The sequence below is a fragment of the Cygnus olor genome, chromosome Z, assembly GCF_009769625.2.
Source record: "Cygnus olor isolate bCygOlo1 chromosome Z, bCygOlo1.pri.v2, whole genome shotgun sequence".
In the NCBI taxonomy this organism is placed as follows: Eukaryota; Metazoa; Chordata; class Aves; order Anseriformes; family Anatidae; genus Cygnus; species Cygnus olor.
The window spans coordinates 70,841,318-70,857,295 of NC_049198.1; the positions used below are offsets into that span (position 1 = coordinate 70,841,318).

Below are 15,978 nucleotides of genomic sequence, written 5' to 3' on the forward strand. Positions count from 1 at the left end.
AGGCAGCTTCAGTTGGCTGTAACTTACTGTAACTGGCAAGTGGCCTTACTCGGGTCTGGGTGTGGAACACATATCCAAAGAATCAGAGTAAAAAGAAACACAAGTATTTCATCGTTAACAGAAGGAACAGCAGTTAAGGATCATTAGAAATGTCTCCAGAGCCTCTCGAATCGTAAGGGCACAGTTATGTCAATGCTGCAAATAGATTGGCAAGGGGCTATGTATAAAATACAGGGCAGCTATATCTCTCCATGAACTTCATTATGAGGATTATAAACCTGAATAACAGAAGTACCCCTGAAGACATATGCTATTAACTCAAAAGCTCCATTCAAAGTGGCTTCTTTTAGGACTACCTTCTAATAGGAAGTATTTTTGTAAATTGGCTACTATCTGATTAGAAGCATTAAAGTTCCTATTTGCAGTGAAAACCTTTCTAGCATAATGGCATACTTCCTCCTAATGGATATACCAGAGAGCTGGCCTTCATTAGCAGTGCTCTTAAACCAGGTTCTCTTTATTGTACAAGCCTGTTTCCGTAACAGACGAAAATAAGTATGGCCAGTAAAATTTCATGTTGTCTTTTTAGTCCAGTTCAGTAATAGTTATGCATAGAATTTTCAAGAACCTGCTTCTAACTACTTCTTAATTTCCCACTGTTTAAACTACTTGCATTTTCCTGAAATATACTAAAAAGCATTGGAAAGTTTGGGAACAACAGAGCAACATTCCTGACAGAGGCTCTAACAAGAGAAATGTTAACACTTAAAGAATTATCTGAAGAGGGCAATGCTAAATTATTTTTCTCTATGCTTCCAACACTAAATTGTAACAGATGTACGTGGAAAAAAGATAAGTACACAACAGACAAAGACAGGCTCCCAGCCAGAGGTAGGTCTGCCAAGAGTGACAAAGGAGGCAGAGAGACAGAGGAAATCTTGCAGGGCTGTAGCTGTTTTGGAGAACTTCACTGGCAGGCAGTCCTGCCTCATCGCTTCTCCTTTATCAGTCCACTCCTGCATATTAGTATGATGCACCACTGTACTGGGCAGAGACATCCAAATGAATCATTAAATACATTATGTAATTGCTAGCAGAAGCGTGGTGGTTTAATAAGAAAGAAGACTTGCTCTGAAAAAGCTCGTATTCCGAGAAGACAAGCTAGGTAGAGAATAGTCACATGCTTATTTGCCCAAGGTTACATGAAGACCTCCAACTTTCTAGAACAAAAATATGAACTTCATGTTCCTGGTCCAGCACAACGTAAGGTAACTGCTGGTCTTAGTATATGTGCAAGAAGTTTTCATTCACAGAGGATGGCATGTCATGTCTCTTTAAATTACTTCCTGCCTCTTCAGCTCTCTCATATTTAGGAACAGCTGCTTATGAATTCTTGCTGGACAAGAGTGTCAGGAAAATGAACCATAATGAAGTGCTTCAGTTTATACAGTTACACCAAACCTTGGCAATCTATCCCAATGAGAAATGGAATTAAGAACAGAATGTGTGAGAATGAATTCCACAGGAGAAACTGCAAACTTAAGTAACAGTAACCCAACAAGAACAGTTCTGTTATTCTTAATTGGTGGAGAAAAATGCTACCTACTCTTTATCACTAATGTAGACAAAGGCGTTTTTACTCAGCTGCCAACTACTGAAGATCTACTGACTTGATGGGCAGATGTAGTAATCAGTGGAAATGGTGGATAACAGAAGTAATACCCATGTATTGCTACTGCCCTAATCTCAGAAAAATATTCCTAGCTATTTGCAATTTTATGTTAATTCCTCTCTGCTTTACCAACTACAAAGCCTGCTGTTACACTTTAAAATATCCCTTTTGAACACCAGAAAAGGAATTATACCACCCAGAGAGACTGCATGCCTGAAATAAAAAAAAAAATAAAATAAAATAAAAGCCAACAGGAATCAGAAACATTTAGAATTCCAAAAAGGGATATCGTATATTCAAAGTGGTGAGATACAAAACATAACTTCAAAAAAGTGACTAAACTACTAAAGCTCAAAACTTCTTTTTATTTCACCAGTTAACAGAATGATTTTTCTAGTATTACTCAAAGCATCTTCTGAACAGGAGTGGAAGTAAGCACAGACAATTGCTTCTTTCTTATAGGAGGGAAAATTATTATTTGGGAGGATGTCATAGGAAATTGGTTAACTGTACTTTATCAGCTGACTCTAACCAGATGTTACATACCTGTGCAGACAATGATTTTAATGTCGTTATTCAGTTGTAATTATAAAACAGAGATTAATAAAACTGCACTTAACACAGGTAGCTCTTGATTTAAAATAGTTTCACATGACACTAAAGCTACTTATTTTTTTTGCAACTGCAGTTTTATAAACCGGTACACTATTTGCAATTATTCCTAATTGCTATGAGCAATGATTGCAATATCTACGGAACATGTGTTGGTGACACTATTTCACGTGACAACTTCACTCTGTACTTGTTACTGAAGTAGCGTTACGCATGAGTGACTGATGAAATCTCCTACATTTTCACTTGGAAAGACAGCAGGCACTTAATCTGAGGTAAAAGTTGATCTGTATTTTCTCTCATAATGGGTCAGTTTGTATGTCCTAAGGCATCTGAAGTAGCAGTTAATCCTCAGACAGTCTCAACTGGATCAGGGGATTATTCATGTAATCAGGTATGATACAGACACTTGCTATCAGGCATCCATGTGGCTGGAATAGCTAAAGCCTGTGGCCGACACATGAGATGCATGCTAACGTCCCTGACACAACATGTTTGTGATGGAAGGTTTTTCTCTCCACACCACGCTGTCAGAAAACAAGGGGACACAATAAAAAAACCCAGTAACAAACACATTTCAACTGTCAATGCTATAGCAGAGGTGTGCCTTACAGCTACATCCTGACAGGTGTTGGCTTTGGCAGGGAGACTGCATTTTCTTTATGCCAACTTTGAGGGATAACACGTTAGAGGAGAGAGACATTTTCGGTCTCTAGGGACGATGATGCAATCCCGGCTTGTGTCATACCCATGGTAGCAGATAAACGTACACCCTCGCAGGCTAAAGCAGCAGGTGGGGAGTGCACTGCACTGTGGAGATAAGATCTGAAGAAAGAGAGAAACATCCAGTTAGAAAAACAAAACAAAAAACAACCAACCAAAAAAAACTTGAAAATAAACATTTAAAACCAAAGCACAAGTCTGATACAGACCTTGTGACACTCATACTGATAGGGTAAAACACATTTTCTGAAGTTTTGGAGGGTTTTCTTTGCAGACCTGAGCTGCTGGTATAATTCTGAACACTACAGCTAGTGTGTGGTAAGTATAAAGTGTTCCAATAGTGTCAGATGACTGCCTGACCTAGGTTAACTTTGGCGATGATAACACTCATGCCCAATGTAGATTTTCACGAAACTGAATTTTGTCACTGTCCTTATACATCTGAATGGGCATCATCTAGTGAAGGAAACAAAGGATTAGGAGGAATGAAGCAAGGTGAATGTGTGACTAGGTATCTCAGTAATAACTGAGGGCTAATACTTAAATGAAAAAAATATTAATAATATTTAAGGACATGAGCACTCAGGTCTGTGTACTTTGTTAATTCAGTGCCAAGCAAACTCAATGGGGATCAGTTAAAACTTGTCAGCAACCATGACAGTAGGAATTCATGATCTGTCCCACTGCAGTAACATGATTCCTGAGACAGCTGACATGACAAGCTGGTGAGCACCTGAATACAGAGAACCTTAGTGACAGAAACTGCAGAGAAATCAAGCTTACAGGGACCCCAACAAATAATCCAAGACCATTCAGCTGACCCCATGGCACGACCAACTGCGGTCACGTCATTCCTGACAAATGTTTGCTTAACCTGCTCTTACAGACCACCCAGAAGCCAGAGTTTCACAGCATTCACAGCAACCTATTCCCACGCCTCCCTCTCCTACCATTCAGGAGTGCACAGGTATATCCATGGGCACCATGGACAGGAGCAGGTTGGACTTTCCATAACAGCTTTTGTGTCTTTGTAAAATATCTCATTCCCTGGCAGCCTCTTCTCTGCCAGGCTAAGCAGCCTACTAGTAGTAGGTCACCCTACTCACACATTGGGTCTGACAGATCTCATGTCTCTGCTGCTGAGTTCATCTGCCTCCTCCACTGGGCCACATCCTCCTTGGAGCACAGTGCCTAGCACCGGACTACGGCCTTACAACTGGACAGGGCAGGAGGCTTACATTGCATATTTGTTAAAACTACCTTTTTACTCAGAAATGCATTACACTGACGCTTGTTTAAAACTGAAAAAGTACATGTTATTTATGGTCACTGCAGCTACTTGTGAGCACTGGAACGTTCATATATCACAAATGTCACCTGGGTTTTCCATCCTCTGCCTCCCACTGTGGATGTGGCAGCTTTGATTTCTGCCAAGGGTTCTGTCTGATCTTCTCTGAAACAGGCAAATGCTTTTGAGACTTTAACTATACTTGGGAACAAGGGCCTACAAAATACCTGATGAGTTATCAAGTCCCAGCCCCCATAGTGTGTAAACACTGCAGCATGATCTCTGTCAAATGTAGCCCATGTACTTAGCTCCTTAAGGACGTCATTTTTTTTTTTTTTTTAATGATTTATTATTATTTTTGTTTTTCTCATTACTTTTAAAGCAAGGCTGAAATGGAAGATCAGGACCTAATCTTCTCTATACACATTCACAACTTGTTCATACTCATACATACATGATTCTTCTAGCACTGCCTATTATCTTAAATAGCTCCCTTCCCACAGTGATACTAATCGACCGGAAACAATTTTTAAAAGTATTTATAACCCCTTGTCACGTTTTTGTTACAAAAACTGAAATAATTGAGGAGCCTTTCAGAGCACAACAGATGAGGGATGTGCTTCACGCTGCAATAAGCCCTCTGCCAGAACCTGCAAGGTGAGACACCAGGACAATAATAACCCCTTCTGCCTTTACGGCCAGGTTGGATGGGGGTTTGAGCAAGCCGGTCTAGTGGAAGGTGTCCCTGCCCATGGCAGCGGGGTTGGAATTAGATGATCTTTAAGGTCCCTTCCAACCCAAACCATTCTATGATTCTATGAAATCCATAAATTCCATGCATTCCCCGAACTGTAGGCTCCTGACCATGCAAGCGACATAAATTGGAAGAATATTCTTGAACATATTAGAGCAACAACAAAGACCTGTTTTGTAGGCAAGAGATTTTACACATACATAGACATACACAGTTGCTGAAAGGCTCTTTGTTGTTTTACCTTTGAAAGGAGAACAGTCATAAAGTCATTGCCCCTGCATGAAGGATCACAAAATATAAAGAAATCAATCAGATTTCCAAAATGCTTTGTGTCCTTTAGCTAAGAATCAAACACTACTGAAAAACCATCTTCCTTGGCATTTTGAAGGAAGTTGGGAACACTGGAAATTGGCTCTTTACATAAGTAACATACAGCAACATTTCTGTTGGCATGACTTCACTTTTAGAGTAGCACACCAGACAAACTTCTAGTTACCATTAAAGCAAAACATATCTGAACAAAATTCCTCATGCTCTTCACTTTCTGAATCCTTCCTTTACTATGAGTCCGATACTTTTCAGATGTTTCCCGAGTGATTGCAAAGACATAAAAGGCATCAATTCAAGCAAAGTCAGAGTAAGGGGACACTGAAGGAATTCTTCATAAAATTTATAACCCACCCAAGAGGCCTTAAACAAGCAGGTTGGCTAGAAAGACTATCTGAAAAGCAAGACATGTAAGCGTTCTGGAGGATGACTTAACTGGAGTTTATACATACCGTGCTGCTGAGAATGACAGGAACAGTATAAGGCAGACAGCAGCAAGTGACCCAAATGCAACAGCAGTCATGTATTGAAGAGTGGGTGATAAATCTGAAAGAAAAATATCAAATAGATCAAATGAACAAATAGCAAGTAATGAAGCTTCAGTCTGGCGATGGACCTACTGAGTCTGCTCAAAGCTAGAGTACTGTAACAAAACTACTGTGCTGGACTTGCCATGCCATCAAGCAGTAATAGAGCTGACTATTCAGCAGCTACCAGACTGCTGAGGATGTAAGATTAAATGGTGCATTTCTCAAAAGCGATTACACTTCTCCATCCACCAGTTTCCCACTTTTTTTTTTTTTTGGTAAGATAATTACTGTCCACATTTTCCCCTCTCACCATTGGCAATTTCAGTCTAAATCAAATGCCAAGGTAGTCTCTTGTGACAAAAAGACCTAATGCTTAATTAAATGGCTTGATGCATCTCTTTCAAAATTTTTGTAATCTGGGCATGGATTTCCCTTCCCCATTCTTTTTTCTTCCCAAGTGAAAAAAAAACAGAAATAAACCTGGCAATGATAGCCTTATCCAAGCCTATCTTACCAGAAACCACTGAAGGACAGAACAGAAGGCTTGTAGTGATTTACAATTGAAACCAGAATTACTAAGAACTACCTGCAAAGGTTGCCTGAGAAAAGAAAATGCAATCGTTTCCAGCTACCTCCTTCCCATTTTCAGTATCAGTCATGGGTTACTCATTTCCTTCTCGATTTCCCACAGACATCTGGGGCAATGGATTTTGTTCCTGCAAGATTCCACAACCCTACTTGCTGTTAAATCTTGCAAGCACAAGTATTTAATGTCTCACCAAAAATTTAAATTCTTGCAAAAACAACACTCAGTGAAATTACAGCATATGTCTACAATGAGAACCTGGCTGCCCAAACATCAGAAAAGCAATTTCTTTTACTTAAGTGGAAAACTTTCTTTAGCTCATCTGAATGCACCGACACAAAGCTGGCTGGACATTCACCCAAAACATCCTCAACAACTCATCTGAAGCACAAATAATCATACAAATCCATAAGGTGCACTTGATCAGTTAACCATCTTTGCTCACGTCTCCTCAATAAAACATGACTTGTATCTAAGTAGCAACTCTCACCTGCTATCTTAGCTGATGTCTGGGAAAATAATTTCAGACAAGAGACCCTACGAGGAAAATCTGTTCTACCTACAAGCATGTTCAGTTTAGATACAAGTTATACATGTCCTTACATCACTGTCATGCCAGTTTCCATACGTTAGTTACACAGAACAGATGCTGACCCTCCATAAAAATGAAAGAACTGCCTTCCCAACACATAGTAGTCTATTTTGTGAAAAAACTCAAAATCTACTTTACTCAGACAACTATTTGTAACAGAAGTAAGCACGCTTGCTATAGCTTTCTACCACTCTTTATGACAATGATTTATCCAAGAATGTATACCTTTGTCTATGTGGAAGTTGAAATCTTTCAATTTAGTTTACATTTAATTTACAGATCTGCCCTTCACACAGGTTGAGCTAAGTATAACTCCTCAAAGGTTTCAGTAAGCCAAAAATACCCTCAGCCTCTCCAGCTGCAGAAGTACATTAGGCCAAGGACACTGCTTGGCTGGAAGTCTGTACAATATAGAGGAAAATGCATTTACAACAGAAAACCAAAGGCCTGTCCTACTCCCACATTCCACTGCCCATTCTTTTTCCCAAAATAAAATCCACCTACACCTAAGACCGTCTCTGACAATGCTCCAGAAGGTGATAAAAAACAAGTTCAAAGAGGACAATTCTTTGTCTTTTCAGAATTATTGTACAGCTCTTGCCTTTTTGGACCAGCAATAGAGCCATCAAGCCTATTGAATCTTTGAGCTTATCAGAGTATCTCATAACCACAACTGCCTAAGTGATATTCTACGTGTGGTGGTAAATGAACCAGTCTGAGAGTAAACCACAAAAAAAAAAACAACTTAGAAATAAATAAACACTTGTCAGTGGAAGACTAGTAATAAGAGTCAGATGTGGTTTTTGATGAACAGTGGGAAAAATGCAACACAAGTGCCTCATCATTCTAAAGTACTATCTCACTCTCCAGTGCCATTGAATTTCCAAGCACCAGTTCATGAATCTTTCAACTCAAAAGCAGAATTTAGAGTTTGTAGGAGTCTCTAGTGGTGTTGCTTTTTTTTTTTTTTTTTTCCCTCAGGAGAGGCAAGCGCTTGCTTTCGCTGAAACATGACAAAATTAATAAAGAAAGTACTTTCTACCATGGTGGAAAGGAGAAAAACTTGATTTAGAGCTGATTCCAAACTCTCCTCTGAGGTAATCTCTTTCTCTGAAACATTTTACAGTAGAAAAGAAAAACAAGGAGAAAGCTGCACTCTCCTACTGGCTTTTTAAGTTTTGCCGTTATACTTTATGAAACTGTACTTACAAGAACAAAAATTATCCATATTTTTCACTTCTGCATCGTGTCTTTTATTTTCCTAAATTCACAAAACGACTTAATCCTCCAAGGACTACCAAGGTGGAATTAACAATGCATTTCCTGATAGACAGAAAATATTAAAAACAAAACAAAACAAAACAAAACAAAAAACACCTCAAAGCCTATATAGAACTATCTTAAAACTAGTTTTTAAGATTTCACTTCTGTTCTTCAAGTCCTTTGTGCACAAATGTTGCTGTAAGATTTAGGTGGGATGCAAAGAAAGAGTAATACCGTAAAACAAGCAGAGAATCCATTTTGGAACATCATAATCTAGATACCACAGTGCAAAATGAATTTTTTGCCTCTAACCTCTCCCATCCTCAAAGTCATTCAACTATTATTGGAGAATGAAAGAACAGCCACAGCAATTACTTGTTTATGCTGGCAAGCAAGGCTATGATACCTTCTATTTTTTCACTAAAGGAAAATTTGACTTACTTTTAATTTGTGCCCATACAGCACAGGACTGTGTTCTCACCTGAAAATGAAAGCATAAAAATTACTGTTTCTCACGAGAGAAATTTATTATCACTTACACACTCTGCAAGAGCAGTCATCCACTACGTACTGAATTTTATTACTTTTATGGACGTTTTTGTTTTTTTTTCCCCTGGTAGCAGCCCCTATCTTGACTATAAATTTTATAAGCTATAAAGATAAGATCAGAGATACAGCTTTGATGAAAGCCCGGCTCTAGTTTTTCAGATCATCATTCTTCCTCTCTTTCTACAACCTATGCAGGTAAATGTCATCAAAGGATCTTTGAAGCTGCTTAGATACGAATTCAGAATTTATGAAATGCCAAGATAAGGCTGAACATGCTGTATTAACTCTATCCCCATGTAGCACATATACATTGAAATACTTAATGACATGGTTTTCAAATACTACATCACTCCCCCTTCCCCCACGTCCCCAGTATGACAACTTGCTTGGTAATTTTAAAATATTTTTATACAATACGTAAAGTAGCTAATGTTTACAGTAGTTGAATAAATGTTTATTAAGGATCTTCTTTTGCAATTGTTTAACAAGTTTGCTTTTTACTGTAAGTTCTGTTCCCTGTATAGCTTTCCCCCTGCACTTCACACTCATACTTACACAAGAAGACTCCCAATTGCCAGTTCTGTTTAATATCTACTGTTTATTTTGTCATCACTGTGAATTCTGTTTTTGTAGTGCTTCTGCACATATTTTCCAGCTAAATGATTCTCACAGACCTTTGTAAAATAAATGCACACATTTTTTTGTGTGTTTTAGCAAAATACATATTATGTTGCTCTGGATAACGACATGTTTCTATGAAATCGAAGGCTACATTTTGAAGCATTTGCACAGAAGGGCAAAGGCACATTTGTATGCATAATTTTCCTTTGGTGTGTTGGCATGAAGTGTGGAATTTCAGTGCTTCTTAAAATACTTTTTATACAGAATTTTCTGGTTATTTAAAATGACAAAACACTAACAGAGGGAATCCTATTAGGAGAATCAGAATAAATATTAAGGGGTGGATTTAAAACCAAATGCCAGATTCTGGCAAGCATTCATATAAGTGCCATCATCTTGAGATAGCTGCCTCTGCCACATACTCTGGTTTGCAGGAAATCACTGCTCTCCTGCCTGTAAGAGAAGTTAGAGAGCTCCCAGGAATCCCTGCAGTGAAGTTCACTGACCTACACTTCACACTAAATCAAATTACAGTCCCTTTCTTTGATGAATTAGCAGCTGGTCACAACAGTAAACCTCAACACCCTTCCAGAAAATTATTAGTGAAATTACTCCTGCAAATACTCAAGCATCCATGGATCTCAAACTCCAGATTTCAACCTTGGTATTCAGCTTTCTACACTGAAAATAGTTAAACTGGGGATAGAAACTCCTTTCAGAGATGAACACTTAAAAGACTTCTGGAGAAAAGAGAAAACGTCTTGTACACATACACTTTTCTTAGCTGATTTCTTATTGGGCTAGTTTTAACTAACTTTTCTGCCAGCAGAGGCCATTTTTGATTAATTTTTTTAAAAAAATCTCTCGGATTTTTATTGAAAATACTGCATGTTACAGAACTGAGTTACCTTCACCTTTCACAGTACTACTCTTACTTTTTACATGAATAAACTGTTCGCTCCAAAACAGCTGATGTTGACACTGAAGACTGAGGCTGAACAAAAGTTATACTAAAGAAATTATTCTCAAATAATTTTAAGCTTGAAGCACCTTTTTATTTCTGGCCCTTCACTTTGAGCCTTGGCTCTTTGCACAGCATGGAATCCATAAAGTAATCACTGGAGACAAAAATAGGTACCACATGGGACTGAGTTATTTGATTAGAAACATCCTTTACAGAGAACAACACTTCCAAGGGTGGACAATTTGTTCCACTTAAGTAGTGTTTTTCCTTGTCTGTTCCCAAACCATCCTCTTGTCTCCATCATTCCTATATTCTAATTGCCAAATTCATCGATATGAAAAATGGTAATTTCTATTATCTCTAACTTCCTAACTGACTTCCTTTTACATTCCCAATGATCTCTTCAGATAATATGATTAGCCTTTTAACACATCTGAATGTCTTGCACAACTGAAATATGCATTTCTGGTCCTCCACCTTGAAAAATAAGCAGGAAATAAAAACCACACAGCAGACAGCTTTCTCAGGGCTTCCAAATATGAGAAAATGATAAATGAAAGTGAACTCAGTATGACAGAATAGCTTACTTGTCATTACCATGTCCACAAAATTTTATCTGAACTGATTTTCCCACCTTTGCTACAAAGAAGATATGTTGGGTATATGGAGGAATAACGGCAATAAAAAAATCACAACCTAGCCATGATTTTGTAGCATGTATGACACAAAATACACCATTCTCAGCATGAAGGGACCTGGAGCCAGAAGGCACTTTGGCTGTATTCAAATAGAAATGTAGGCACAGAATCACAGAATCACAGTCTGAGGTTGGAAGGAACCTCTGAAGATCATCCAGTCCAATCCTCCTGTTGAGCAGGATCACCTAGAGCATGTTGCACAGGATGGCATCCAGGCAGGTTTTGAATATCTCCAGAGAAGGAGACTCCACAACCTCTCTGGGCAGCCTGTCCCAGTGCTCTGTCACTCTCGCAGTAAAGAAGTGCCCTGATTTCAGATGTGATAATAAGTGAGGGCCAATTAAAGATCGTATTTTAGAAAGATTTTTAAATATGCAATTTTAGAGTCCAAATTCAGTCACCTTAGTGATCAGACTGTCAGAAATTCTCAGCACCCAACAGACTTCAATTTAGAATTCTGAATTCCTGGAACTTCTCTAATACCAACAGTTGTACAAAATATGGTGGCGTGAGAACTGAAGACAAACCAATACTTATGAGTTACAAGAAAATGTTCCGTTTCGAAGAAGAAGGGACGGGAATGAAAGTTGTCTGGTCTTTTCAACCCTAATGATGATTTGTAACTGTTATAACTTTATGTACCGTATTTATTAAGAAAAGCCATACAGGAAAGTGTATATTAGGGAACTAATGTGTTTTATGTAATGAAAGGAAGCCGATGTGTGTGTGTGAATGTGTAATGAAAGGAAGCCAAGAGTGACTTCTACAAATAAAAGTATTAATATTCCATTAAATTGGTGGCCTAGAAAATATGTCTGGCAATGCTGAAGATGAAAAAAACAGGAAATATTCTATATCAAAGAGAATAAGAATATAACTTAGAAGCAGTTCAACAAACAGCTTGCAGAGCTGCTTAAGCAGTCTGCACTGTCATGTGCAGGAAAAGCCTCAACACAAATAATAATAAGTAATGTTCCCCAGTAACAGAAAACATCAAAAGGGAAAGAGCTGGGGAAACCAATACGTAAAACCCTACAATGTATAAACTGAGCTCAGACTTATTTAGGAAAGCTTAGACAGGCTAAACTTTTATATACTTCTGTCAATAACAATCCTGCTCCACGGAGTAAATTCTTCTAAAAAATACAGTCTGACATCCAAAGTCTGGAATATTTTGGGCTTATTTCTCCTGAACCAAATGTCTTTAGATGTCATTTCTCTACTTACTGCCTCACGCAAATAATTAAAAATTTATGACAAGTTACAGACTTGTATCAGGATCAGAAACCAAGTTGTCTGTGCTACAAAACTTCATGGGCTATTATTAAAGTAGAAAAAAAAAAACAAAACAAAAAAAAAAACAAAAAACATACTTTGCACTGATTAATAAATACCAGCAACAGCTCTTACATGTATTTGCTTTATTTCACTCAGTTTGGACTGAAACAGTTATATTTCTTACCAGAAGCTGTATTCACTTACTCAGATTTGGGTGTAGGCATCCAAAATTACACAGAATTATTTACAAGTGACTCACAGATGAGTTTTTGCCTGCTTCCTTGCTTCGTGGTGCATACACAAGGCCCCAGAACTCTATTTTCATGTTATGGACAGCAGGCTGAGACAGCTTTTAGGTGTTTCGGGTATTTTTTGTTTAGTAGGTGGTGGTTTATTTTGTTTTTACATTTGACATTCAGGAACTGTATGCATGTGAAAATTACAGTGCATGGGAGAAAAACTACCTACTGCTGAGGCCGTAAGATTGACAACCTCTTGACCATTGAGATGGATAATGACTGGAAAACTAGTGGCATAATGACATTGTGGGAGGCAAAACACTGGAACACTGAACAGCTGAGAGAAACCTACAGTTAAGAAACATTTTGTTTCTAAATAAAATACATATTTACCTTAAAATGTAAAAAAATGAAATAAAAAAATGCTAGTAGCATGGTTTTTCCGACAAAGCTTCCTCAAAAGAGATGGAGTTGACATTCTCTGTTGTTCAGAAGGTAACACACATGCCAAAATATACTTTTCCCTTATCACTTGGAGAACTGGAATATAACTTACAATTCAAAACCGAGAGAATTTTTCATTGCTAAAGAGAGATTTGCAGGTTTTCACAATAATCTCTTTCACCAAGTTCTCGCCTAATAGACACCCTTAATCGTGCAGGGAAGAGATGGCCCTTCATATTTAGCTCTTTCTATTGTTTGCCTTTTGGCATCCAGAGCTGCTCCAATGTTACAATGAGATAAATATCTGTATGGAATTACAAGAGTTATTTAAAGAGGCTTCAGATTTAATCTAATTCTGTCAAACAGCATCATAAAAATTTAACACAAAGCTAACGTTTTCCTTTTTTTTTTCCCCAGCAACACTTCATTCAACTGGTATAAAGAAAAGGTTTTAGAACATCCATTACCTTATTCCACTCGCTTATTATTCTCAAAAAAACACAGTACTCGTTTCCCAGCTTTAAAGGAGCATTATAAAACTTTCCGTAGTAATGTCTGTCTCCAAGAGCAACTGGCATGTTATCAGCAACATCCTTCGCCTGAAATTCAGCTGCTACATATCCCTTAGTGTCAGTGGTGTTGCTAAAGAAAGTTGCAGCAGCAAAGGAGTCACAAATAAAAGTACTTTGCAAACCCAGAGGAAGCACAATCACTTGATAAAGACTAGAGTGAAACAAAAAAAAAAGTAAACATTAGCCCTCAGTTCAATATAATAAGCAACAGATATTCATTACATTTTCATATTATGTTTTCTACATATAACCTCTTAACTGCTTTTAATCAATGTCCAATACAAATTCTTCTTGTACTGAAATATTTCTCTGTGAGTGTTCCCTTGCATTTTGAAATAAATGCATGCACAGTTTAAACCCGGGACTCCTTGTCACATGCAAATTAACATGCCCATTCATACTCAGAAGAGCATCAAACCAAATTACTGCAGGCTGCCTTTGGCTTCTCTCACCTTACACTTAAGTTCATCTACGAAACAGAAGACATCACTGGCCTCTAAAAACAATGCCTAATTTCTGAGAAACAAGACTTTTTCTGTTTCAAGGAGAGGACAGATACCATTTGTACAAAATTAATTACATCTGTCTCCAAACCTCTCAAAATAATGTTTTGTTTATGGTATTCAAAAGTACGAAGAGTCATTGTTACAGCTGTTACACTTAGTCATTTCCCGATATATTATCAGCTTTCAAATGTTTTCTGCTTTACAGAAAATATATGTATTTTTGAATTACAATTAATAATTCTTCTCTTTCTTTCACAAACAGCACTTAGCAAGATATAAAACCTTTTACTCTAGAAATGTATTTTGGTAGTAATACTCTAATGTGAAAATACTACTTCAGCATACGCGTAAATACAGACTGTTCTAAATTGCCTCTGTGTCCTAGAAAAAAAAATTCTGGCTGCATGACTTCATTGGAAAACAAAAATTACAGGGGTTGTATTGCTCTTGGATGCATCAATAAAAATCTAGTGTGACTTTACTGTGGATAAAGGGGGGAAAAAAAAACAACACTGAGAACTCAGAATTATCAAAAACAGAATTTTGGTCCAGGAAGTAGGGAAGTCTTTAGCCAAATATTCTGCTAAGGGAGGAAAAACTGGGAGTTACAGCTTAACTTTTCTCCCATTACTAACAACAACAAAAAAATCTAATCCAAACAAAAATCTCCAATATGGAAGTAACATAAATCTGCAGAATGTTTCTTCAAAGGGTAATGAGTGCTCATAGACAAACCTGATCGGCCCATTTCGATCTTCTGCTTTCCGGAGTCTGAGCAAGGGTGCAGAACCTTTTGCTGCAACAAATTCTACATCTGGGAATGGGGGATCTAAAAAGTAAACAAATACCAGCACTTCAGAGAGGTTTTAGAAATATTGCAGGCATGAGGGTTCCTAGTTACTTCTTCCCCCAGACTTCTTCTATCAACCAAACTTCAAACCCCAGTGGCTACAGTCTGACTGGTCAAGAAAAACACTGGGCAAATATGAGCACAATGAAACAGCAACCCTAACTCAAACGCCTGCATTGAAGTACATGTGCCACTTGGGCAGAACAGAGATACAAAGAATAATGGCAGACTGCAAAGAACAGGAAAGATTTATAGGAAGAAGCAATATTATTTAGTAGACTAACTGAAATGGTCAAGGAGAAGTAAAATGTAAATCTTTGGGCACATAGCCCACTATGAGAAATAAGTCAGTATGAATAAAGGAAAATTTATCAGAGCCAAAAGTACTTTCAAGAAGGCAAGTTCTATAGTTACTGCACACAATCAGCTAGTGATATCCAGCTCCTTAAATTGGATTTCGATATGGGTACCGTGCTCTAATTTGTTCTAGTGGGAATTTGCATCAAGGCCAAAACAGAACGAACACTTTCTGCTGCCAGTTTTGATGGCAACAATGACAGCTGCAGACTGACAGAGATCGGTGCTATGGTAATGGAAATTACCACTATCAGCCTAGAAGCACAAACGAAAAGAGCTTTGGTGTGTGCAGCTGGGGTGGGCAGAGTGTGAAGTTTAGATAGTATCACCCCAGAAAACCAAAAGAACTAGCATGGATATTTACAGGTATGGCTAGGCTGTTTGAAAACTGGTCTATCAAACTGTTTACATGACTTTGAGTAACAAATGCAGTGCTTGTTTGCAGGAAAACCAAGGCTTCAGAGTGCCATTTGAAAGAATAATCAATGTCATGGAGACAAACAAGAAAACCAAGGCACATTTGCCAAAGTTAAGACACATCAGGCAAATCCTT

The 15,978-nt window shown here is 37.9% G+C and overlaps 1 protein-coding gene across 2 annotated transcripts in view; it reads right to left on the minus strand.

The window, feature by feature from the left end:
- Positions 1 to 1,103: 1,103 nt before the first annotated feature.
- The window catches only part of SUSD1 (sushi domain containing 1), a 48,337-nt gene continuing 33,462 nt past the window's right edge, over positions 1,104 to 15,978 (minus strand). Inside the window, exons 12-17 of one of the 2 annotated variants that reach the window (XR_005815249.1) lie at positions 14,954 to 15,047; positions 13,608 to 13,863; positions 8,789 to 8,828; positions 5,829 to 5,922; positions 2,897 to 3,109; positions 2,013 to 2,811 (exon numbers count right to left, since the gene is read on the minus strand). Coding sequence is in view for 1 of the 2 variants with exons in the window: in XM_040541084.1 (XP_040397018.1) it covers positions 2,971 to 3,109; positions 5,829 to 5,922; positions 8,789 to 8,828; positions 13,608 to 13,863; positions 14,954 to 15,047 (623 nt within the window). In the remaining variant the exon portion in view is untranslated. Of the gene's footprint in view, positions 3,110 to 5,828; positions 5,923 to 8,788; positions 8,829 to 13,607; positions 13,864 to 14,953; positions 15,048 to 15,978 lie in introns of both variants that reach the window. The other variant, XM_040541084.1, reaches the window with a different exon arrangement.